The sequence below is a fragment of the Phocoena sinus genome, chromosome 20, assembly GCF_008692025.1.
Source record: "Phocoena sinus isolate mPhoSin1 chromosome 20, mPhoSin1.pri, whole genome shotgun sequence".
In the NCBI taxonomy this organism is placed as follows: domain Eukaryota; kingdom Metazoa; phylum Chordata; class Mammalia; order Artiodactyla; family Phocoenidae; genus Phocoena; species Phocoena sinus.
This window is the reverse complement of record NC_045782.1, coordinates 1313433-1339097: the sequence shown is the minus strand read 5'-3', so window position 1 is coordinate 1339097 and position 25665 is coordinate 1313433. Positions and strand designations below refer to the sequence as shown.

The window sequence follows — 25665 nt, the reverse complement described above, 5'->3', positions numbered from 1 at the left end:
CAGGCTCGGGGCTGCGCGGGCTCGCTCGGCCGGAAGCAGGCCGCCCAGGACCCGCCGTCCACCTCTGAGCCCTCGCAGGGGCCGGAGCTGGAGCGGCTGGACGGCCTCAGGGGACCGGCAGGCACCGAGGACTCGGGAGGGAGAACCCGAGGCCTGGTGCTGCCGCGGAGTTCTCGCGCGCCGGGGACCAGCTCCCCGCCCTCCCGCCCTCCGTCTCCCTACCTGTGAAACCCAGGGTGTGGACAGGACGCGCCCCACGCTGGCCCTCCAGCGGGGCCAGGCCAGGCCCGCAAGGGAAAGGGGGCGCCGCGGGGTCAGCCTAGCGGAGGACTGACAACCAAACGGCATCACAGGCCAGAGACCTCGGGCTCTGGGCGCCCCCTAGTGGGCGGTCCCGGCTCACCCGGTGCCGGCCCTTAACCGTAACCCCTGACACCCCGCATCCAGAACCTGGGCAAAGCAGGAGTCACGGGGCCTGCGTTCTGACCCCAGATTCGCCGGCTGCTGAGCCCAGCCCCAGGGTGCTGGGCCAGCTGTGTGACCCTGGGCAAGTCTGTGTGCCTCTCTGGGCCTCAGTTTCCCCAGCTGTTAGACAAGGCAGAGACAGATCAAGGGATGTCAGGTCCCTTCGAGGACCCCAGAGCAGGGATGTTCCAGCCAGAAGCCGGGGGTGGGGCAGCTCACCGATATCTTGGTGAAGACAGACAGCAGCAGCGACAGGACAGACAGGTACATGCGTATCCGTTGGCCTCCATAGCGCTTCTGGATGTATTCAGGCATGGTGACAATCTGGCGGGGGCATGGGGGCAGGGGTTAAGCGTGCTGCGAGACCACAGCCCATGTTCAGGACCGGGAGCTTCTCACACTCCCAACGCCAGGCCTGGAATTCCAGGCTAAGCGCTCTGATCGCATCCTGAGGGGCTGAGGCCTGGGTGTGGCAGGCTGAGACAGGAGGAATGGATTCGGGGGACTGTGCCTGGGGGCACAGGGATGAGTTTGGAGGCCGTGGTGACAAATCCGGTGAGCTTCGGCTGGTTGGGGAAGCTGGCTGTGCCAGACTGAGACAACCAGGAAAGGGGATCCCCCGGACTTAGTGACAGCCCAGCTGGGGCTGAAGGAGTGGTGGAGTCAAGGACAGTGTCCCCTGGGTGTGCCACCCAGGTGTGCAGCCCAGGTGTCTCACCCAGGTGTGCAGCCCAGTGCACAGCCCAGGTGTGCAGCCTGTGTGCTCGGGTAGATGCATCATCCCCCAGATGCAACACGCAGGTACAGTAGAAACCAACAGACGAGGCCCATGGGCTGAGGTCCGAGGGGACCTGTCTTCGTGGGCTGATGGGAATGTTAGCTGGACTAACGACAAACCCAGAACTGAGAGTTGTGGGTTCACTCGCCTTGTGAGTGAAGCCAGGGGTCCTGCCCATCACCACCACCCACTCCAACCAAGGCCCGAACGCAGGCGAGGCTGTCCTGAGGCCCCAGGAGCAGACTCACCTCCGAAGAGATGTAGATGGGCACGAACACCCACGCCAGGGCCAGCAGCACGTACGTGGCCTGAGGGGGACAGAGGCAGAGTAAGGACGGCAGATACCAGGGGTCTGGAGGCCTGAGTTGCCATGAGAACCTGGGGCGGCCCCGCCCCCGCAGCCCTATAAACAGACGGCCAGGCAAAGGCTCACGGCTTCCCGCGGCTCTTCAGCATTCTGAAGACCCAGCTTCCCCAGGAGCGCCGCCTGCCTGGACGCTGGCCACCCCGGTTGCTGGGAGCTGCCCCTCTGGCCACGGAGGGGTAGGCTCTGATGCAGCCCCATCCAGCGTCTCTCAAGGTTGCTGTGCTTCCTCCCACGGCCCCACACAGCCTGGGCCCGCCTTCCAGGAGCTCACATGCCACTCGAAGCCTGCCACCGCCAGGCCTCCAGCTGCGCCCGAACCCGCCAGTCCGATGAAGAGGCCCGAGCCCTCGCTGCTGGCAAACAGGGAGGCTCCCATCTGGAGGAGAGAGAGGAAAAGGATCTAGCAAGAGGCCCACCCCGACTCCGAGCCCCACCCTTGCCACGTTTCCCAGCACCCCAGCTTGGGGACCCCCTGCCTGTCTCAGCCTGCCCCATCACTGCCTGCTTGGGCTGGCCTGGGGGGTGACACTGGGTGAGGAGGACATACATAGTGACCACAGGGATGCAGATGAGGGCTGACCTAGACGTCAGATGCGGCCCCACCGGAAGGAGGGGCGGGAGGAGACAGGGTGTACTCACCGGCCCCCATGTCATGTCCCGGCCTGCCAGGAAGTAGCCGCTCACCGTGTTCCTGCTGGCCCTGCATGAGGACTGCAAGGACAGAGGTGGAAACTGGAGCCCTCGCGTGGCTCGCGCCGCTGCTGCGGAAACAGTCCGCTGGCTCCCCAAAGACTTAGACACACAGATTATCCCGGGACCCAGCAAACCCACTCCCAGGACACAGAGAACTGGAAACAGGTGCTCGAGCAAAACCTGTACTCGAATGTTCACAGCGGTGTTATTCACAACAGCCAAAGGGTGGAAACAGCCCCAATGCTCATCAGCTGATGGCGTTAGGAGTAGACAGGAGGCGGCCCTCCCCTCCGTGCAGGGTCCTGGGGTTCACTGAGCAAGTCCCTGTCCCCTGAAGCCCCGGGGTTCACCTGTAAACGGGGCTGGCCTTTGGCCCGGGGCTGTGGGAGAGTTAGGGTGATGTGCACAGTGCCTGCATAGAAGGGGCCCCGCTGCTGCCTGTGATGACCAGAATCGCTTCTCTCCTATCAAAGGTGGGAGAAACTGGCTTATGAACTAGGCTAGGCTGGTGGACACGGAGTTGTCAAAACACAGACTCCCAGGTCCTGCGCGTCCCTCCCCGCCTCTGGATTCTGGCCCAGCTGGTTTGGTGCAGCTGAGAACCCCTGTGATTCTATCGTTCAGGGCGATGTTCGCCCAGTGAGTCCATCTGACATCGGAGGCGAGACCAGGAAGACGGCGTGCTGTGCCCGGGCCCCCAGCGTGTCAGCCGCATAGAAGGCCCCGAGCCTCGCACTCGGCCTGCCCTTAGAGAGACGTCCTATTCCTCACTTTAGAGACTGAGAAGCTGCTGCCACAGAGTGAAAGGGGCTCGGTCAAGGTCTCCGACAAATCCCCCCCGGGGCTGGGAGGGGGACCCCGCAGGCACCAGGCCTCCAGGGAGAGGATGCAATGCCCAGGGACGTGCCGGCCGGTTCCCGCACCCCACTGCCCACCCCAGTTGGTACCACCACCGTCCTCTCACCCATATGCCCACGGCCACGTTCAGGGCAAAATACACGGTTATGATGGTGATGTCGACCACGCTCAGCTGCGGCCCGGGGGCGTTGGGACCGCTGGTAGAGTTGTCCGCAGCCATCCTGCAGCAGGGCCAGCTCGAGCGGGAGGGACTGAGGCCAGACCAGGGCAGAAAGGGCTTCCCGGCAGGAAATAAATTGATGATTAAACCGAGCCGACGGTGCCATCTCCTGCCCACGGTGCGGCCGCGTGCAGGGAAGCTGCTTCAAAGTGCAGCTACATCTCCTCCACCCCCAGTGGGGATCGAGGTAGTGGGGAGCACTCGGGGGAGGCTTGGGAAAAGTAAAGGGAGCCTGGTGGATCCAGAGGCAACCAGAATCGTCCCAGAAAGGGGTCGTTACTGAATGGGTGGCTGAACCTGTATGTAATTCGGATAAGAAGCACGGGGGGTTGGGGACAGATGCCCCACTTCTGGGGACACTGCCATGATGGCAGCCACATCCTTCTGCACCCAGCAGGCCGTGAGTGGACTGAGAGGGTCCTGGGATCGTGACTTGCGTCACACGGTTCACTTCCAGCCACGGCAGTCCTGGTCCTAGGACACCCTTCGCTGGACAATAAAGGCCTGTCACCAAACTTCCTGCTCCCTTTTCTAGACCAGTGATCAGGCCAAACCATCCCATCCTGACCATCCCCTTGGGTCCCCAGGGTCTCCCAGGACCACAGATAACTGGGTCCTAGTATCCAGCAAGCGTCTGCCAGGGGCTGAGAGCCACCATGCTTAGCTCTTCTGCACACTGTCCCCTTTTGCGCTCAGAGTAGGTGGTACGGGTCACAGTCAAGGGACGGAGGCAGGAGGCTGGCCACCTGTCCCTGCACGGCCACTTGGAGGGCCAGAGCTGGGCTTCAGCTCCACATCTGACCCCAGATGCTCCCTGTTGGTGGCAATGATGTCTCTGGTTCCACTGGGTCCTTCCTGCTCAGACTGCTCACTAATTAAATCAGTGTGTACAGCCGGCTGGGTCTCAGTGTGTGACATTTGGAGTTTAACCAGGACACGCAGCCCCTCCAGAAGTGTTAATGAGTGAACGGCTGGCACTGGGAACACACTGGCCTGCAAAACCAACTGTGCCTGTTACTCGGTAACCGAGGCAGAGGGTTTAAAGATTAATCCCCTCACATGCGGCACTAGACAGGGAAGAAAAAGTAAGTCACTGCTTACAGTCAGGCAGGCTCAGACCGCCCCTCCCCAACTACCCTCACCTTCAACGAACTAGCCTCTCAGGTGGTTTTACTTCCCAAGCCATTGCTAGAAATGTATCGTGAATCAAAAGATCACTTTGTACTGGTCAGAAGGACACAACGGGATATAACGTCCAGATTTATGAAACTGGTCTCCTAAAGAGGCAGTAGCTGAAAGAACAGTGTTTGGTCCCCGCTCCACAGCCTGGGTCTCGGAAGGAAATAAACCACTTAGAGACAACACTGCCACCCACTCCACCTTCTGATCAAAAGGCCTGGGGAAAGGAGGCCAAGAAGAGCTGATGGATGGGGACAGCGAGAGGGCGGCAGTGGAGGAAATGAAGGAAGCCTTTATGTCCTGTTTACAAACACCACTTCTGACACCAAATGTGTGTGGGTTTTCTCCACTCCGACCAATTCTCCCTCCCTCTGGACACCAACTGGGTGTCCTGTGACTCAACTCAATTCTGACATTATCTGCGAGTTAGCACAGACCCCACAGGCTAAGGGCTCAGTCCGGCAAAACTGCTCCCACTTCAGATGCCAGGTGCAAGTCCTGGGCCTCCCGTACTTCTGCTGAGCGTCTGTGAATTGGGAGCTCCCCATACCCCTTCTTCAGGTTTGATAATTTGCTAGGATGGCTCACAGAACTCAGGGAAACACTCGATTACTTATGATTATTATAAAGGATATTTCTACAGGATTCAGATGAAGAGGTCCATTGAGTGAAGTCCAGAAGAGTCCTAGCACCAGTGTGTTCACCAACCTGGGACAGTGTGTTCCCTTCATCGTGCGGGGTTTTTTTTTTTTTGCGGTACGTGGGCCTCTCACTGTTGTGGCCTCTCCCACTGCGGAGCACAGGCTCTGGACGCGCAGGCTCAGCGGCCATGGCTCACGGGCCCAGCCGCTCTGCAGCATGTGGGATCTTCCCGGACCGGGGCACGAACCCTTGTCCCCTGCATCGGCAGGCGGACTCTCAACCACTGCGCCACCAGGGAAGCCCTCGTGCGGGGTTTTTATGGAGGTGTTATCACCTAGGCATGATGGATTAGATCACTGACACTAATAATTAGCTCAAGACTGAAAGTTTCAATCCCCTCATCATGCCTTGGTCTTTCTGGTGTCCAGCCCCCATCCTGAAGCTCTCTAGGGCCCACTGGATTGTACACTTTAAAATAGTTTAAGTGGTGAATTTTATGTTATGTGCATTTTACCTTGAGGATAAAATAAATAGGCTTCTGGAATTTAAAAGGCTTTAGAGGTCTTGGCCTCCTGCAGAGATGTACTGAACCAAGGTAGAACCCTGCACCTATTAAGATTTTCTTCAAATAAACAGCAATACAATAACAGTAGGGGACTCTAATGCCTCACTCTAACAATGGATAGATCATCCAGACAGAGAAGCATAAGGATACAGTGGATTTGAACAACACTACAAACCAACAGACCTAACAGACATATGCAGGACATTCTATCTAATGACAGCAGAAGACATATTCTCAAGTGCATATGGAACGTTTTCTAGAATAGACTATATGTTGGGCCACAAAAGAGGTCATAGCAAATTCAGGAAGAATGAAATCATACCAAGTATCTTCTCTGACCACAGAGGTGTGAAACTAGAAACCAATAACAAGAAGAAAACTGGAAAATTCACAAATACATGGAAATTAAGCAACACTCTCCTGAACAACCAATGGATCAAAGAAGAAATTACAGGGGAAATAAAAAAGTTTCTTGAGATAGATAAAAATGGAAACACAACATACCAAAACTTATAGGTTGCAGCAAAAGCAGTTCCAAGAGGGAATTATACAGCAATAAATGCCTCAATTAAGATGCAAGAAAGATGCCCCCCCAAATTACCTAACACTATGACTCAAGGAACTAGGAAAAAAACAAATGGAGCCCAAAGTTAGCAGAAGGAAGGGAATAACAAAGACTAGAGTAGAAATAAATGAACTAGAGAACAGGAAAACAATAAAAAAGATTAACCAAACTAAGAGCTGGTTCTTTAAAAAAAATTTAAAAATTGAGAAAACTTTAGTTAGATTAACCCACGAAAAAAGAGAGGACACATATCAACAAAATTTTAAATGAAAAAGGAGACATTACAACCGATACAACAGGAATACAAAGGATGACAAGAGGCTACTATGAACAATTATATGCCAACCAACTGAACAACCTACAATAAATGGAAAAATTCTTAGAAACATACGAACTACCAAGATTGAACCAGGAAGAGATAGAAAGTCTGAACAGACCAATTACTGGTAATGAGATTGAGTCAGTAATCATAAATTTCCAAATGAAGAAAAGCCCAGGACCAGATGGCTTCACTGGTGAATTCTGCCAAACATTAGAGAATTAATGCCAATCCTTCTCAAAATCTTCCCAAAAACATCAAAGAGGAGCTTGAACACTCTCAAGGTCATATGACAAGGCTAGCATTACCCTGATGCCAAAGCCAGAAAAGGACATTACAAGTAAAGAACCAATATCCCTGATGAATTTAGATGCAAAAATTCTCAATAAAATACTAGCAAACCAAACTCGGCAGCACATTAAAAGGATCATTCACCATGATTAGGTAAGATTTATACTGGGATGCAAAGATAGTTCAACATATGGAAATCAATGTGATAAATCACATTCATAGAAAGAAAGAAAAAAAATCATATGATCCCTCAATAGAGGCAGAACAAGCATTTGACAAAATTCAACATCCATTCATGATAAAAACTCTTAACAAATTAGGTATAGAAGGAAGTTCCTCAACATAATAAAGGCCATGTATGAAAAGCCCACAGCTAACATCATACTCAGTGGTGAAAGGCTGAAAACTTTTCCTCCAAGATCAGGAACAAGACAAGAGTGTTCCCTCTCCCCACTCCTATGCAACACAGCCCTGGAAGTCCTTGCCAGGGCAGTCAGACAAGAAACAGAAACAACAGGCCTCAGAATTGGAAAGGAAGAAGTAAAACTGTCTCTACCTGAAGATGACATTATATGTATAAAAAATCCTAAAGACTCCACCAAAACAAAACAAAACAAAAACAAACAAAAAAACCCTGTTAAATCTAGTCAACAAATTCAGTAAAGTTGCAGAATACAAAATTAACATACAAAAGTCAGTAGCATTACTATACACTGACAACAGATTACCTGAAAAGGAAATAAGGAAAATGATCCCATTTACAATAGCATCAAAACCAATAAAATGCTTGGGGATAAACTTAACCAAGGAGATGAAAGATCTCTACTCTAAAAACAGTAAGACAGCGACGAAATTGAAGAAGATGCAAATAAATGCGAAGGTATCTTGTGTTCACAGATTGGAAGAATTAATATTGTTAAAATGTCAATACTGCCAAAAGCCATCTACAGAGTCAATGCAATTCCTATCAAGATTCCAATGGTGTTTTTTAGAGAAGTAGAAAAAAACAATCCTAAAATTTACATGGAAACACAAAAGACCCCAAATAGCCAAATCCTGAGAAAGAAGAACAAAGCCGGAGGCATCACACTTCCTGATTTTAAGCTATATTATAAAACTGTAGTAATCAAAACAGTCTGGTTCTGGCATAAAAACAGACAAATAGACCCATGGAACAGAACTGAGAGCCCAGAAACAAACCCAAGCATGTACAGTCAACTAATATTTGACAAGGGATCCGAGAATACTCAATGAGAAAAAACAGTGTCTCTAATAAATGGTGCTGGGAGAATTGGAAATTCACATGTAAAAGAATGAAAGTGGACCCCTATCTTACACCACTTACAAAAATTAACTTGAAATGAATTAAAGACTTAAATGTAAGACCTGAAACTATGAAAAACTCCTAGAAGTAAATATAGTAAAAAAAGCTCCTTGACATGGGTCTTGGCAATGATTTTTTGGATATGACACCTAAAGCACGAGCAATAAAATAAAAAAACAAGTGGAACTACATAAAACTAAAAGATTTCTGCATATCAAAGGAAAAAATCAACAAACTGAAAAGACAACCTACAGAATGAGAAAATATTTGCAAACCTGTATCTGATAAGGGGTTAATATCCAAAGAAAGAAAGAAAGAAAGAAAGAACTCATACAACTCAATAGCTAAATAAATAAATAAAATTTAAAAATCTGATTTAAAAATGGGCAAAAGGCCTGAATAGACATTTTTCAAAAAATGATATATGAATGGCCAACAGGCACATGAAAAGATGCTCAACATCACTAGTTGTTAGGGAAATGCAAATCAAAACAACAATGAGATATCGCAAAATGAAAATTTCAAAACATTGCTGAAAGGAATTAAAGACCTAAATAAAATGGAAACACACCCCATGTTCATGGACTGGAAGACTTAATATTGTTAGAATGGCAATACTCCAAGTATTTCATTCTTTTGGATGTTATATTCTTTGGGGGGGCAATACTTGATATATATCATACATTTATTAGTGAATATCCCTCTGAAATCAGCTACAATATTAAAAAAATAATGATTGCACTATTTGGTCAAGCAGAACCAGGAACTTTCATTAAAAAAAATGTCCAGGACTTCCCTGGCAGCACAATGGTTAAGAATCCGCCTGCCAATGCAGGGGACACAGGTTCATTCCCTGGTCCGGGAAGATCCCACAGGCCGCGGAGCAACTAAGCCCGTGTGCCACAACTACTGAGCCTGTGCTCTACAGCCCGCGAGCCACAACTACTGAAGCCCGCGCACCTAGAGCCCGTGCTCCACAAGAGAAGCCACTGCAATGAGAAGCCCGCACCACGACGAAGAGTAGCTCTTGCTCACCGCAACTAGAGAAAAGCCCGTGTGCGGCAACGAAGACCCAAGGCCCAACGCAGCCAAAAAGAAAATATAAATTTATTTTTTAAAAGTACAAATGTGTTAAAAATTTCAATTATTATACACATATATATAACATACTAGTTATGCTACATGCTACAAACCAAGGTGAATCCAATGGAATGGAAAAAAACATACATTTTCTTTTAAAAAAATATTTATTTATTTGGCTGCACCGGGTCTCAGCTGCAGCATGCGGACTCTTAGTTGCGGCATACAGGATCTAGTTCCCCGACCAGGGATGGAACTCGGGCCCCCTGCACTGGGAGCACAGAGTCTTAATCACTGGACCACCAGGGAAGTCCCTCAAAGTATTTTCTAATTCACCTTCTGATTTCTTCTTTTATCCCGCTGGTTTTTAAAAACTGTTTTCTAATTTCCATGCATTTGTGAATTTTCCTGATTTCTTTCTGTTACTGATTTCTATTTCATTACATTGTGGTCAGAGAAGACACTTCGTATGATTTCAATCATTTTAAATTTATTGAGACTTATTTTGTGGTTTATCATGTGGTCTATCCTGGAGAATGTTCTATGTGCACTTGAGAAGAATGTGTATTTTGCTCTTGTTGGGTGTATTTTGCTTTTGTTCTGTATATGTCCATTAAGTTGAATTGGTTTATACTCTTGTTCAAATCCTCTGTTTCCCTATTGTTCATTTATCTAGTTCTATCCATTATCTTCAGGGGGCGCTGAAGTCTCCAACTATTATTATTGAATTGCCTATTGTCCCTTCAATTCTGTCAGTTTTTCCTTCACATTTATTGGGGGCTCTGTCGTTAGGTGCATGTATAATTTTTATATCGTCTTAATGAACTCTTTTATAATAATATAATGTCCTTCCCTGTCTCTTGCAGGAATTTTTGTGTTAAAGTCTATTTTTTCTGATATTTGTATAGCCACCCCAATTCTCTTTTGGTTACTCTTGTTTTTTAAAATATTTATTTTTCCTTATTTTTTTGGCTGCGCTGGGTCCTAGTTGTGGCACGTGGGATCTTTCGTTACAGCGCATGGGCTCTTCTTTGCAGCGCGTGGGCTTCTCTCTAGTTGTGGTGCACGGGCTCCAGAGCACGCAGGTTCCCTAGTTGAGGTGCACAGGCTCAGTAGTTGTGGCACACAGACTTAGTTGCCCTGTGGCATGCAGGATCTTAGTTCCCTGACCAGGGACAGAACCTGCATCCCTTGCATTGGAAGGCGGATTCTTTACCACTGGACCACCAGGGAAGTCCCTCTTTTGGTTACTCTTTGTATCAAATATCTTTCCATCTTTCCACTTTCAACCTTATTTGTGTCTCTGGAGACAATTCTTTTGCACACAGCATATAGTTGGATCATTTAAAAAAAATTTTTAACATTGTGTAAGTTTTGTTTGTTTGGCCACACTGCATGGCTTGTGGGATCTTAGTCCCCTGACCAGGGATCAAACCTGGGCCCTAGCAGTGAAAGCACCGAGTCCTAACCACTGGATCCCCAGAGAACTCCCAGTTGGATCTTTTTTTTTTTTGCGGTATGCAGGCCTCTCACTGTTGTGGCCTCTCCCGTTGCGGAGCACAGGCTCCGGACGCGCAGGCTCAGCAGCCATGGCTCACGGGCCTAGCCGCTCCGCGGCATGTGGGATCTTCCCGGACTGGGGCACGAACCCGTGTCCCCTGCATCGGCAGGCGGACTCCCAACCACTGCACCACCAGGGAAGCCCCTGGATCATTTTTTAAAAATCCATCCTGCCAATGTCTGCCTTTTGATTGGAAAGTTCTATTCATTGACATTAATGTAATTACTGATAAGGAAACACTTCTGCCAGTTTGCTATTTGTCTTCTATACGTCATATCTTTTCTAGTCCTCAATTCCTCCACTACTCCCTTTTTGGTGTTGCATAGATATTTTCTAGTTTACCATTTTGGTCCCCTTCTCCTTTCTTTTACTATGTATTTTTTACTTATTTTCTTAGTGGTTGCCCTGGGGATTACAATCAAGATCCTAATACGATGGTTAGTTTTACTAGTCAGCTTGGCTAGGCTATGGTACCCAGTTTTTTGTCAAACCAGTCTAGGTTTTCTTTTTTTTAAAGACTTTATTTTTTTAGAGCAGTTTTAAGTTCACAGCAATACTGAGCAGTAGGTACAGAGATTTCCCACATGGCCCCAGCCCCCAACATGCACAATTTCTCCATTATCAGCAACCCCACCAGAGTGGTACATTTGTCACAACTGGTGAACATACATGGACACATCGCCACCACCCGAAGTCCACAGTTTACATTAGGGTTTACTCTTGGTGGTGTACATTCTGTGGGTTTAGACATATGTATAATGACATATATCCAGCATTATAGTATCATACAGAGTATTTTTCACTGCCACAAAAATCTTCTGTGCTCTGTCTAGTCCTCCCTCCATCCCCCCACCAACCCCTTGGCAACCACTGATCTTTTAGTCTCCATAGTCATACAGTTGGCGTCATATAGTATTATAGCTTTTTCAGATTGTCCAGTAAGACTCATTTTAGTTTCCTCCACATCGTTTCACGGATAACTCATTTCTTTTTGCTACTTGAATAATATTCCACTGTCTGGAAGTACCACAGTTTATTTATCCACTCACTTACTGAAGGACATTTTGATTGCGTCCAAGTTTTGGCAATTATGAATAAAACTGCTATAAAGTTCCATGTGCAGGTTTTTATGTGGACATGTTTTTGACTACTTTGGGTAAACACCAAGGAGCATGATTGCTGGATAACATGGTGAAAGTGTGTTTAGTTTTCTGCCAAAGTGGTTATTTTGCATTCCCACTAGCAATGACGGAGTTCCTGTTGCTCCACAGCCTTGTCAGCATTTGGTGGTGTCAGTGTTCCAGATTTTGGTCATTCTAATAAGTGTGTAGTGTATCTCATTGTTTTAATTTTTAGTTCCTTGAAGACATACGATAGCATCTTTTCATATGCTTATTTGCCATCTGTATATTTTCTTTGGTGGTGTCTGTAAGGTCTTCAGCCCAATTTTTAATCGGGTTATTGTTTTCTTATTATTGAGATTTAACTGTTCTTTTTACCAGTCTTTTATCAGTTAAGTGTTTTCCAAAGATTTTTCTGTCTGTGGCTTGTCTTTCACTCTCTTAACAGTGCATTTCATAGAGCAAAAGTTTTTAATTTTAGTTAATTCCAGTTTATCAATTATTTCTTTCATGGACCATCCCTTTGGTGTCATATCTAAAAAGTCACTGCCATACCAAGGCCATCTAGGTTTTCTTCTTGGAGTTTTATGTTTTTGACTTTTACACTTAAGTCTACATTCATTTTTTTTTCCATGTGAATATCCAGCTATTCAAGTACTACTTGTTGAAAAGATTATTTTTGGTCCACTATGTTGCCTTTGCTCCTTTGTCAAAGACTGGTTGACTACATATAGGTGGGTCTATTTCTGGGTGCTCTGTTCAATCGGTCTAAACGTCTTTAGTTTTAGAGTTGTCTTGAAGTGGGGTAGTGTGAATACTCCAACCTTGCTCTTCTCCTTCAATACTGTATTGGTGATCCTGAGTCTTTTATCTCTCCATGTAAATTTTAGGATCAGTTTGTCAAAATCCACAAAATAACTTGGTGGGATTTTTTTTTTTTTTTTTATGCGTTACGCGGGCCTCTCACTGCTGTGGCCCCTCCCGTCGCGGAGGACAGGCTCCGGACGCGCAGGCCCAGCGGCCATGGCTCACGGGCCCAGCCGCTCCGCGGCATGCGGGATCCTCCCAGACCGGGGCACGAACCCGCAACTTGGTGGGATTTTGATTGGGATTCCATTGAATCTTTTTATTTACTTTTGGCTGCACTGGGTCTTTGTTGCTGCGTACAGGCTTTCTCTAGTTGTGGTGAGTGGGGGCTACTCTTCGTTGCAGTGCATGGGCTTCTCATTGCGGTGGCTTCTCTCTGTTGCAGAGCATGGGCTCTAGGTGCACGGGCTTCAGTAGTTGTAGCTCGTGGGCTCTAGAGCACAGGCTCAGTTAAGTGTGGCGCATGGGCTTAGTTGCTCTGCGGCATGTGGGATCTTCCTAGACCAGGGCTTGAACCCATGTCCCCTGTACTGGCAGTTGGATTCTTAACCACCGCGCCACCAGGGAAGTCCCTGGGATCGCACTCAATCTTTAGATCAAGTTCGAAAGAACTAACATCTTGACAATTAGTCTTCCTCTCCATGAACATGGACTATCTCTCATTTAGTTCTTTGATTTTTCATCAGTTTTGCAGTTTTCCTTATATAGATCTTATACATGTTTTGTTAGATTTATACCTAAGTATGTCATATTTGTGGTGCTAATGTATATGGCATTGTACCTTTATTTTCAAATTCCACTTGTTCGTTGCTGGTATATAGAAAACCAATTGACTTTGTATCCTGCAATCTAACTATAATCACTTATTAGTTCCGAGTTGGGGTGGAGGCATTGTTACTCTTTCAGATTTTCTACACTGATGATCATATTATCTGAGAACAAAGCAGTTTTATTTCTTCCTTCCCAATTGTGTACCTTTTAAATCTTTCTCTTATTGCATTAGCTTGGCTTTCCAGTACAATGTTGGAAAAGAGTGATGAGAGGAGACATCCTTGCCTTATTTCTGATCTTAGTGGGAAAGCTTCTCGTTTCTCACCACTAAGTATGATGTTCACTGTAGTTTGTTTGAAGATATTCTTTAACAAGATGAGGAGATGCCCTCTCTACTCCTATGTCACTCAGTTTTTATCATGAATGGATGTTGGATTTTGTCAGATGATTTTTCTCCATCAATTGATATAATCATGTAATTTTTCTTTGTTTAGTCTGTTGATGTGATGGATTACACGAGTTGATTTTCAAATGTTGAGACAGCCTTGCATATCTGGGATAAACCCACTTGGTTATGCATAATTCTTTTTATACACTGTTGGAATTGTTCTGCTAATATTTTGTTGAGGACCTCTGCACCTATGTTCTTGAGATATTGGACTTTGCTTCATCTTTCTTATAATGTCTTTGTTTTTTGTAGTAGGGTAATGCTGGCCTCAGCATGAGTTAGGCACTATTCCTTCTTCAACTGGAGGAGGAGGAGCTTGCAACAATGGGGGAGGCGAGGTAACAACGGCTACCAGCCTCTTTGCACTTCTGTGATCAGAAGCCGATATCAGCTATCAGAGCACAGATTCCTGCTATCTGGAGGATGGGGCCTTTTTGCCTATCCTGGCTCCCACAAGCTGGTGCAGACTACTCCTGGAGCATGTGCAGAGCTGCCTGCCACAGGGGTGGGAGTGGGGGCCGGGTATCTCCAACTGTACTCAGAGTTGGTTTTGACCAAAATTAGCTATAATCTACTGTCCAACACTTCCCCGGGAAATTGCAAACCTTCAATAGACTCCAGAATTCCAAGATCAACAGATGTATTTGCCACTGCAACTGTCTAGGTGGAGAGACAGATTCCTGGTGCTTCCTACTCCACCATCTTCCTCAAATCCTCTCTGTCTGGTTCATTTTTATTATTTCTCTCTCCTTATTGATGTTCTCCATTTGGTGAGACATAATCCCCATGATTTCCTTTGGCTCTTGAGCATGTTTGAAAGAGTTCACTTAAAGTCTCTGTCTAGTAGGTCTAAAGTCTGGGCTTCCTCAAGGAAGATGCCGTGTATGGGCCCAACCTTCTTGTTTCTCTACATGCCTAGGAATTTTTTTCTTGTTGTTGAAAACTGGTATTTTAAATATTATAATGTGAAAGTCTGGAAAGCAGATTCTCCTCCCCCCACAGGGTTTGTCTGCATAGTGGCTTTTCAAAACTGATTTTGTAAAGTCTGTGTTCTTTGTTGTTTGTGGCGACTGAAATCTCTGGTCAGCTAGCTAGTGAGTCATCACACACTTCCGTAAAACCCTGAAACCAAACAAAAAAAAAAAAAGAGAGAGAGAGAGAGAGAGAGAGAGAGAACAACTCTCCCAGTCTGTAGATGGGCTGTGTGTCCTGGGGCATGCCTTCAACCCAGCCTTGGCCCTCACTTCTTGCTTACACAGAACCTCAGGGCAGCCACACGTGCAAGCTTAAAGGCTTTCTCAGGTCTTTTCTGAGCATGCACTCAGAAAGCAAAGGTTTAAGGTCTTTTGGAAGAAGAAGTAATCTTAATTCTTTCCTGCAAGAATTGGAGGGGACTGCCATTACATGACCTTAGTGGCGTAACTCATGGGACCCCAGTGTCTCACAGCCTGATAAATTCTAAGGTAGAGTTCTGAGTTCTGAACTCTGACAGACAATACTAGGTGCTTGACACTGACAAGGGTCACATCGCTTGCCCTCTGTAACCCCCTCCCCGCCAGCATCTCATTTTCCAGAGCATGCAGTGCTGCATTTTGTTTAAACAAGGAGCAGAACAAAGATGCCACGCCAAGGAGCCACGCCAAGATGCAGATGGCTGCTCACGCCAACTCCTGACCTGCCCCAGTGGCTCACAGCTGGTGTTCCAATTCCTCTCCTGCTGCAGTCAAGTGACTACGCGTCGAGAACGTGCAGGGTCCTGGACAAACAGAACAGGGAACATTACATCCCGAAGAGACTACTGTATCACCCCAAAGCTGCGGAAATCTCAACAAGCTGAGGAACATTCCCACATCCACAGCATGTATATTCAGCTCTCATTTTATTTTAGTTATAAAACAATTGCCAAAACACAAAGTTAAAAAAAAAACACACACACACACACACACAGATACAGTTTTTATTCCTTCTTTTGTTGCAGAAAATAAATAACGGTCACATATTCCATATGCGTGTCTATAACAGCATTTCTAAAAATGTAATTTACTGGACTTAACAGCATCATCTTTTTGGCTTTTCACCTGCATTATCATACAGTATATCATTTTATTTTATTAACTTTTTAAAGCACCTGGGCTCCAGCAACTTTGGGAAAAGGTTGTTTGTGAGCTTAAAATTTTTTTTCCAAGTTTTTTTTTCAACAGGTAAACTGAACACAACCAGGTCTTAACTTATTTTATTTAAGAGGAGAATATAGTTTTTCTTTTATAAAAATTGCCCCCATGAACTCACAAACACCCAAATGAAATTAAAAAGTAGGTCTATCTTCATAGGAATTAACAAAAGGAAGGAACAAGACACAGACGGTCGCTGTGAGATCGTCAGTCAGGCACACGCCTCACAGTGTTTATTCTTACTATTCCAGTTTGGCCCTCGAGAGTTTTAAGAAAGGAAAGCTGTTCAGTCATCTAAACCTATGTTTCTGAAAAGGTAGGACATGGACTCCCCATTGTGAATCCGACGGATGGCTTCTGAAAGGATCATGCTTATATCCACAGTTTTAATTTTGGGGCACTGGAGCTTCTGGATTTCATGTGGAATTGTATTGGTAACCACCACCTGCAAATCAAGAACAAAACAAGAGATCATAAAACCAAGTAGCCTCCTGGCTCGACCTGAAAATCGGATACATTCTCACATCTCTGAAGTGGGTCTACTGTTCCTTCAGCAATGTTTTCAGTCAGTGTGAATGCTACCTGTACCTTAGGTTAAGGTTTGAAAACCTTACACCCACTATGACAGCTACAGGCAAAAAGACAGATGACAGCAAGAGCTGGCAAGGACATGGAGAAACTGGAACCCTCATTCACTGCTGGTGGGAATGCAAACTGGTTCGGCTGCATTGGAAAACAGTCTGGAGGTTCCTCAAAAGGTTAAACATAGAGTTACCGTGTGACCCAGCAATTCTCCTCCTAGGTAGACACCCAAGAGAAACGAAAACATCTCCATTTGAAAACATGTACATGAGTGCTCATGACAGCATTATTCACAACAGTCAGAGTGGAAACAACCCAAATTATGAACAGAGAGCAAAAAAATTACAGGCATGCAGTGAAATACTACATGGCAATAAGAAGGATGAAGTACTGACACCTGCTGCAACACGGATGAACTTTCAAAAAACATTATGCTAAGTGAAAGAAGCCAGAGATCCAAGGCCAGATATTATATGATTCCATTTATATAACATGGCCAGATTAGATAAACCTACTGCAGAGATAGAAAGCAGATTAGTGGTTGCCTAAAGCTGAGTGGATTGAGAAGAAATGGGGAGTGACTGATTACGGGTCTGGAGTTTCTTTGTGGGGGGATGAAAATGTTCTAAGCGATTGTCGTAGCGGCTGCACGATTCTGTGAATATACCAAAAACTACTGCAGTATACACTTTAAATGGGTGAATCATACGGCACGTGAACATCCCCCACAGCCCCCACCCGAGGTTTCACTTTCCACAGTTTCAGTTACCCACGGTCAACCTCACTCTGAAAACACTAAATGGAAAATTGCAGAAATAAATAATTTATACGTTTAAAATTGTGCGCTGTTCTTAGTAGTGTGACGAACTCTTGGGCCGTCTCACTCCGTCTGGGATGTGAATCGTCCCTTTGTCCAGCAGATCCCGCCCGTCAGTCACTCGGCAGCCATCTCGGGTATCAGACCACACTGCTTACGTCCAAGTGATCCTTATTTTACTTAATTTTACAAAAGTAGTGAGGCTGGCAATTCAGATATACTAAAGAGAAGCTGTGAAGTGCTTCCTTTAAGTGAAAAGGCAAAAGTTCTCGACTTAAGGAAGGAAAACTGGGTGCTGAGATTGCTAAGATCTATGGTAAGAATGAATCGTCCATCCATAAACTTGTGAAGAAGGAAACAGAAATTCATGCTAGTTCTGCTGTCACATATCAAATTGTAAAAGTTGCAGACACAGTACGTGAAAGTGCTTAGTTAAGATGAAAAAGGCATTAAATTTGCACAAGAAGGTATATTGCCATAATTGTTCTATTTTATTATTAGTTATTACTGTTAATTTCTTACTGTGCTTAATTAATAAGTTAAACTTTATCATAGATATGTACGTACAGGAAAAAACAGACTATACGTAGGGTTTAGTACTATCCGTGCACAGCTTCAGGCATCCACTGGGGGGTCTTGGAAGGTATCCCCTGTGGATAAGGGGGGACTACTGTATGTCAATAAAGCTGTTATTTTAAAAAGATTTGATGAAAATCAAAAAAGGGGAAACATGCATTTTTCAACAGCTACAAATGGAAAAAAAATACTCAGCCTTCTTAAAAAAACAGATGGGAATATTTTTAAAGTTATTATTTATAATACATACTCCCTACTTCCAAAATAAGCCTCAAGACAGCTTATAATAAAAAACGTACATACACCATGAGATTGTTGAAACAGACGGATGATCAGGAATCATTCAGAACCAGCAGCAGGGCCATGAAAACCCAGCCCATCGTAATTACTGTGTGACTCCTTTCCTTTTTTTTTTTAGCGGTACGCGGGCCTCTCACTGTCGTGGCCTCTCCCGTTGCGGAGCACAGGCTCCCGACGCGCAGGCTCAGCGGCCATGGCTCACGGGCCTAGCCTCTCCGTGGCACGTGGGATCCTCCCGGACCGGGGCACGAACCCACGTCCCCTGCATCGGCAGGCGGACTCTCAACCACTGTGCCACCAGGGAAACCCGTGACTCCTTTACTGTTTGATCTTCCTGGTAACTAAGGCAAACGTGGGAACATGAAGGGTCATGTAAGTCTCATGACCTGTAAAAGAACAGCTCCCAAAGGAAAAACACCTACCCACTGGTATCAAACACAGAATTTTCTGCCCCATCCACACGGCATCAGTGTGAAGGGCGACCCCAGGCAGGGCTGCACCTGCTCTGAGCACAATGCCTCGGGGACGGTGCCCCCAGGAGGGACTGTACCACCTGGTCACCTTGGAGGGTCAGTTGTCTCACTAGATAACCACCCTCAGTCGGGAATGAATTTTCCAAATGTATTCTAACCACTTTAAAAAATAACAGCTTTTTGGTGATATAATTCAGATACGATACAATCTGCCCATTTAAAGCACACAATTCAATGACGTTCAGGATACTCAGAGTTGTGATTAGTATCTCCCCCCGAAGAAACGCTGTACCCCCTTCGGCCACTCCTCATTTCACCCTTCCTCAAACCCCCCCTGGCAACCACCAATCTACTGACTTTATAGAGGCCTATTCTGGACGTTTCATTTAACTACCTTTAATTAAAAAAACAGAAAGAAAAACACTTCAAATCTTGATTTATCAACTCCAAGCCCTCCTTACTGGCTCCTCTTCTGAGAGACAGGGAAATCAGCCTCTCTCCTCTTCTCCCACCTCCCACCCTGTCGATCCTGCTGTTACTTTCACATGGTTCATAGCTTTATTATCTACTGGGCAACTGTGCTTTGTCTACAGGCCTATATGGAATCCCGCTTATCCATCAGTTACCGACCCAACTCCCCGGTATGGGTATCAGTGACAGAGCCCCCCTGCTGGCCTAGGATGTGCGACCTCCGCGTCCGGGGCTTCACGCGTCCTCTCCAAAGTCCACTCTGTTCCGAGGGACTGGATGCAGCAGCCCCCCACACGCTCTTGCTAACCTGCCCACACAGAGCACCCGTGAGAACCCCGCCTAGCGCCACGCGGACAGACCAGTGAGCACCGCTGTGGGCCTGAAGTCTTCCCGCTTTGCGTGTGTTTCGTGCAGCGGAGAAAGGAGGCCGGATCGAGCTAAGCCGTGCGAGCCTGGCTTTCTCTCTGTGCTAAAGCATCCTGAACCCATCAGAGATGATGAGCATGGGCCAGGCTCAGGGAGAGTGACTGCTCAAGAGGAAAAGTGTGGGCCTCAGAAAAGTTAAAGGAGTCCGACTAGTTTAAGATTCAATATCCAGGAATATACAGGAGACAGCATTTCTGCTTCTTAAAAGATAATAAGAACGTGATTCACACAATCAACCCCCGCAGCTAGCTGGCCCCTGGAATGAGGGGTGGACAAAGGAGGGCGAGGAAACCTGGCTGGCCTCACTTCAGCCACTCTGGGAGCTGCAGGCAGTTTAGGAAGGTGGCCCTGTGTGCCCTCCTCTCCCGACGTCATGCCACGGGCGTCTGTACCAGGAAGAGAGCTGGGCTTTAGCATCGGGTAAACTAGGGTCTGAACCCTACGAGCTTGGGCTCGTAGCTGCCTGACCTTAAGAAGTCACTGAACTTTTCTGGTGCACAATTTCTCACTCTCCCTGCAGGGCTGTGCCGGAGCTCAGGGACGGCATGTGCCCAGCATCAGGCAGTTCCGTCAGGGCCAAGGGCTCCACTTACGAGAGTCACTAAAACTATCACCCACTGCCACGGGCAGAACACAGAGGCTGCAGGCGGTGACACACAAACAGAACTACTACCACTCTGAACTACAGAGCAGCTCACTCTCCACCTGCTCCCGTGACCACAGGTCGGGATGGGCACGGGCACCAGGCAGCTGTGCCCACACTCAGCCCGGCTCTGTTACCTCATCGATGGCAGATTCCTCGATCAGTCGAGGGGCGTCGGAGGATAACAAGCCGTGAGTCGCCATCACGAAGATCTTATACGCACCCCTTTCCTTCAGGGTCTCTGCTGCAGCGAGGAAGCTGTCCACATCATCAATAATGTCGTCCTGGCATTACAGATTCAGCAAAAGACATGAACACTTTTGTAAAGGTGGGTCTAGACCACGGGGAAAAAGGCTGGACTAATTCTACTGTGACACACCTGCTGTCCACGTTGACGTGTCCAGACAGCGAGGTCACCGGGCTCCCGCTGCATTCCCTCCGGGCCTCCCACAGTGCAGCACAGGCGCCCTGGGCCTATAGTTCTCTATCCCTACCGTCTAGAGCTACACCCCACAGGCAGGTGCTCCAGAAATACTCACCCTAGATTTTTCTAATGCATAGTAAAGCACCTGTTAGAAGATGCTTTTGACTCTAGGTGGTTCTTTCCGCTTTTCTTGCTACTTTTCCTTATTTTCTATATTTTCTGCACAGATGGGAAATGTGTTTTTTCCATATATTTTTATAATGGGAAAAATAATAATAATTATTATTTTAACAAAATACTCAGTCCAGTGGTTTCTAATCTCGCAGACTCCCAGTATGAGATAATAGAAAATATATACATTGGTCTCTTCTAAAGCCCTTTTACATGTTTTAGCGGTAAGAGCACTAGGGAAACCTCTTGTCCTGATGAGATGACTCTGGGTGGGCTCCTGGATGGGCACTGGCCACTGGAAAGACCAGGGAAGCTTGGAATTTGCAGCACCCACACGGCCGGCCCCAACTCCTCCACAGAGGGGAGGGGGCTGGAAATGGGGTTAATGATCCATCAGGCCTCCAGGAAGAAGCCCCCATAACATCCCAGTAGCATGGGATTTGGGGAGGGAACCAGGTGGATGAACATTCCACATCGAGTGGGTGATGCACCCCAACTCCACAGGGACCCTCCCCAGCCCTGCCCCGTGCCTCTCTCTCTCCATCTGGCTGCTCATCTGTGTCCTATGTCACATCCTTTAATGACCTAGTGAACCTAAGTGTCTCTCTGAGTTCTGTGAGCTGCTCTAGCAAATGCTCCAGTCCAGGGGGGTCCTGGGAGCCTCGGATTTGTAGGCAAGCCGGACAGAAGCTGTGGGTCACCTGGCGAGTCTCAATTTTTGGACCAAAGCAGACATTCAGCACAAGGCGCCCGTGAGACCTACCTGGCACCGTCCCCAGCACGACTGGCAAGCCAGCCAGCAAAGCACCAGCGGCAAGCGCGACAGAGTGACAGGAAGAGAGGCCTGCGTACCACAATGACGGCGGTCCTTCCTCCCACGTCACCGACCACTGTGATCGGGGGCTTCTCCTTGGGGATGAGCACTGCCCAGGACAAAACACGCACACGTTTCTCGGTTAAGAGCCCAGCCGAGGCCTTAGCAAGTCACTGTCTCATGACAGAGGCCCAAGAGACCAGCAACAGAAGGGAGTTTCCCCCACCCGATAAAGGGCAACTACGGAAAAATCACTGCTAACGTCATACGGGATGAAAGACCTTTCCCCTAAGATCAGAGACAGGACAAGGATGCCCACTTTCACCACTGCTATTCAACAGAGCACCGCATGTGCTAGCCAGGGCAGTCAGGCAAGAAAAAGAAATAAAAGGCATCCAGATCGGACAGGAAGACTTAGTACCGTTAAGACGGCAATGCTCCCCGAGTGATCTAGAGACTCAATGCACCCCATCAGAATCCCAGCCTCTTTTTTTGCAGAAATAAACTGACCCTAAAGTGCAAAGGACCCCAAAGAGCAAAAACAACGCGAGGGACTCACTGCCCTCGGGAGCGTTCTGCTGCCACCTTTTCCCCATGTCTTCCCTCCAGGGAGCTTCGGTGGTCAGGGTGGCGTCCTTCCTGGCCACCCACGGCCACACACAAAGCCCAGCCCCTGCCCCTGCCATCCTGTCCCCAGTTGAACCCATGCCTGAATGCCTTCAACGTCCACCTCAGCTAACCGGGATCCACAAGGCCCAGCTGCAGTCTCGCTCCTTCATGGCCATCCCAGGACCGTATCTCCTTCTCTGAGGTTTTTTGTTTATAAACGATCAAACTCCTAGGCAACGTGAGAACCCGAAGGGGTCCAGAGTACACCACAGCGGCATGAAAAGTATTTTAAGCTGAAGGCATTTGAATTCCTGAAGTCCCTTATCTGCCTAAAAGCAGAGCTCCCCAAAGGAACTCAAAAGAATTCAGTTGTCCTAAACCCCCTCCCAGCAACAACCGCAGGAAGACTGGCTCTCATCACCCAGACCAGAAGTCGGCACCACTCCTGCACAGACACTGTCACACACCGTCCTGTCTCCCATCCATCCTCCCTACGAGCCACTGGCCCTCCCATCAGCGCCCTTCCTCCGCTTCCCTTCCCCTGTGAGGACCACATACAAGCCCCGAATTGCAACCTCCTCTTAAAGCCTTATCTTTTCTCTTCTTGATCTGTCTTCTGTCAGTTTTATTTGCAACCTCCTGAGCACTGAAGCTACAGAGGGTAGAGGAAAAGTCTTCTCTCCCCGGCAGACTCAAACAAAAGCAGTATTTTTTTTAACTGAGAAGATGTTATTAAACCTTGAGGGAAGTTTCTTAAAAACAAAAACAAATTCATGCATAACTCTACCACCCAGTCACAACCACGTTCATCCTTCATACTCCCTCCTCGCCCGGGCAAAAGACAGGCCTACACTCTTGTATTCTCCCTTATTCACATACATTCCATAGATTTTTCTCTTGCTTCCAGGGTCTTAATTATTTCAAAGGGCTGCATAATGAATTGTGCTGATACGACATTCTTCACCAAGCCCCGCCCTCCGGTGAACCATTCAGACTTTTCCAGTATTTTGCATTAGAAATAACACTACAGTGAATAACTTGTGCACCAAAAGCTTTCTGCTTGTGTTACACTTTACTTTACTCTAGGACATGTTAGTGAATGAAAAGTGAAATCCCTGACGTGCCACAGATGCGTCTAAACTGAGCATGTGCATAGGTCTTGGTATGACCAGACAGACTGCTTCTAAGAGGCCACCAGAAGTGCACTTGCCACAGCCAGGCCACGAAAGGTATCAGTTTTTGCCAATTTAAAAAACAAAAAGAGAAGTAGCACTTCACATTCGAAAAAAAAATTAAGTCAGCCTTAAAATCAAAGAGGAAAGCGACCCGGGGGCAGCACACTTACTGGGGATCTCCAGGCTGGGGTGGATGGCGGCGGCGCTCCTGACCATGGGCGGGGAATGCCGCCCGTCCACCAGGTCGGACTCGGCGTCCTGCGCTTCTCCGTGAATCACCGCGATGCCCAGTCGCAGGCGCTCAGCAAAAGACTGTGCCCTGGAGGAGAGCAGGAGACCCGTTCACAATCACGCAAAGCTGGTTTCTGATAACATCTACGGAGAAACATCACGGGAACTTTAAAAAGGTAGTTTCCAAAAGCGTTAATGAAAAAGGAGAATTAATAATCTTAGACTCTCAGAATCCAAGACAAAGTGTGGAGACCCCACATGACCACACATCCCCCTGGCACTTGGCCAGCGAGTAAGCCCGTGTAAGTTATAAGTTAGTTCACCTCCCCTAAGCCTCCGTTTCCTCACTTGGAATTGTTAATTAATTCTACCTATCTACCTAGTTAACAGTGAGAACCAACCACGTGATTCAAAGTGCACTAACTACTCATCAGAGTATAAAGCATCAAGGTTTCGTTGTGTAACTGAGATACGAGACACTGAACACACCTAAACCGTATGATTTCATAAGCTCAGATGTATTTCTGTATCTGTACAACTGTCAGCACAACCGAGTCACTGAAAGTATCTACCCCTGCCAAACGTCACCTGTGCCCCTCTGCGATCTCTCCTTCCAGCATCAGCTACCAGTGAGCTGCTTTCTATCACCATGGTCTTACGTTTTCTAGAATGTCGTAAGTGGAATCAGAGTCTGTAGTCCTTAATTTGGTCTTACTTTGTTCACTCGGCCTAACAGTTTGGAGATTCACCCACATTCATCAAGAGAGCATCCCTTACATCGCTGAGTAACAGTCCACGGTGTGGGTCTATCACTATTTGTCCATTTACTTGTGGATGGACTTTTTTTTTTAAAGATTTATTGTTTACTTATGTATTTCATTTATTTTTTGGCTGCATCGGGTCTTAGTTGCAGAATGCGGGATCTTCACTGAGGCACGTAGGATCTTTCTTTGCAGGGCATGGGCTTCTCTCTAGTAGTGGCGTGTGGGTTTTCTTTCTCTAGTTGTGGTGCTCGGGCTCCAGAGGGCGTGAGCTCTGCAGTTTGCGGCACGTGGGCTCTCTCATTGAGCTCAGCACTTGTAGCACGTGGGCTTAGTTGCCCCACGGCATGTGGGATCTTAGTTCCCTGACCGGGGCTCAAATCCGTGTCCCCTGCATTGGCAGGCGTATTCTTAACCACTGCGTCACCAGGGAAATTCCTGGATAGACTTTTGAGTTGTGTCCAGTCATGAGTTGTTCCAAAACCGTGTGAACACTCATGTACAAATCCGTCTGGACTCATGTTTCCTTTTCCCTTGGTGTGACTGGATCACACATTACCATTTCCCAAAGTGGCTGCCACACGCCCACAAGCCGTGTGTGAGCACTCGGCTTTTCCACACCCTCGCCAGCACGGGCCGCTGTCAGCCCTTTCAATGTACCCATCCCAGCGGTATGCACTGGGTCGCTGTGGTTTCAGTTTGCATTGAACCCTCATGACAAATGGCGCTTATCTGCCACCTATATATATGCTTTGGTAAAGGGTCTGTTTCTCTTTTGCCAATTTTTTAGTTGGGTTGTTAGTTCTCTTAGTAAGTCGGGAGAATTCTTTATATATTCTGAATTTAAGTCCTTCTTCAGACATATGCTTCACAAATGTTCTCCCCCAATCTGAGCTTTCCCCTGTTA

At 47.3% G+C, this 25665-nt stretch overlaps 2 protein-coding genes across 11 annotated transcripts in view; both read right to left on the bottom strand.

Annotated features, from left to right (window-relative positions):
- Nucleotides 1–3426, bottom strand: part of SLC5A10 (solute carrier family 5 member 10) — a 54593-nt gene extending 51167 nt beyond the window's left edge. Inside the window, exons 1-5 of one of the 2 annotated variants that reach the window (XM_032617300.1) lie at nucleotides 3268–3426; nucleotides 2250–2321; nucleotides 1882–1986; nucleotides 1492–1551; nucleotides 685–789 (exon numbers count right to left, since the gene is read on the bottom strand). In XM_032617300.1, coding sequence (XP_032473191.1) covers nucleotides 685–789; nucleotides 1492–1551; nucleotides 1882–1986; nucleotides 2250–2321; nucleotides 3268–3381 — 456 coding nt within the window. In that variant the 5' untranslated portion in view covers nucleotides 3382–3426. Of the gene's footprint in view, nucleotides 1–222; nucleotides 367–684; nucleotides 790–1491; nucleotides 1552–1881; nucleotides 1987–2249; nucleotides 2322–3267 lie in introns of those variants that run through there. The other variant, XM_032617301.1, reaches the window with a different exon arrangement.
- A 12631-nt stretch (nucleotides 3427–16057) lies between these two features.
- The window catches only part of PRPSAP2 (phosphoribosyl pyrophosphate synthetase associated protein 2), a 39097-nt gene continuing 29489 nt past the window's right edge, over nucleotides 16058–25665 (bottom strand). For 8 of the 9 annotated variants that reach the window (XM_032615950.1, XM_032615944.1, XM_032615947.1 and 5 more), the window contains 4 exons: nucleotides 23937–24085; nucleotides 22021–22091; nucleotides 20711–20857; nucleotides 16058–16730 (listed from right to left, as the gene is read on the bottom strand). In XM_032615950.1, the coding sequence (XP_032471841.1) occupies nucleotides 16572–16730; nucleotides 20711–20857; nucleotides 22021–22091; nucleotides 23937–24085 (526 nt within the window). In that variant the 3' untranslated portion in view covers nucleotides 16058–16571. Of the gene's footprint in view, nucleotides 16731–20710; nucleotides 20858–21931; nucleotides 22092–23936; nucleotides 24086–25665 lie in introns of all 9 variants that reach the window. The other variant, XR_004347389.1, reaches the window with a different exon arrangement.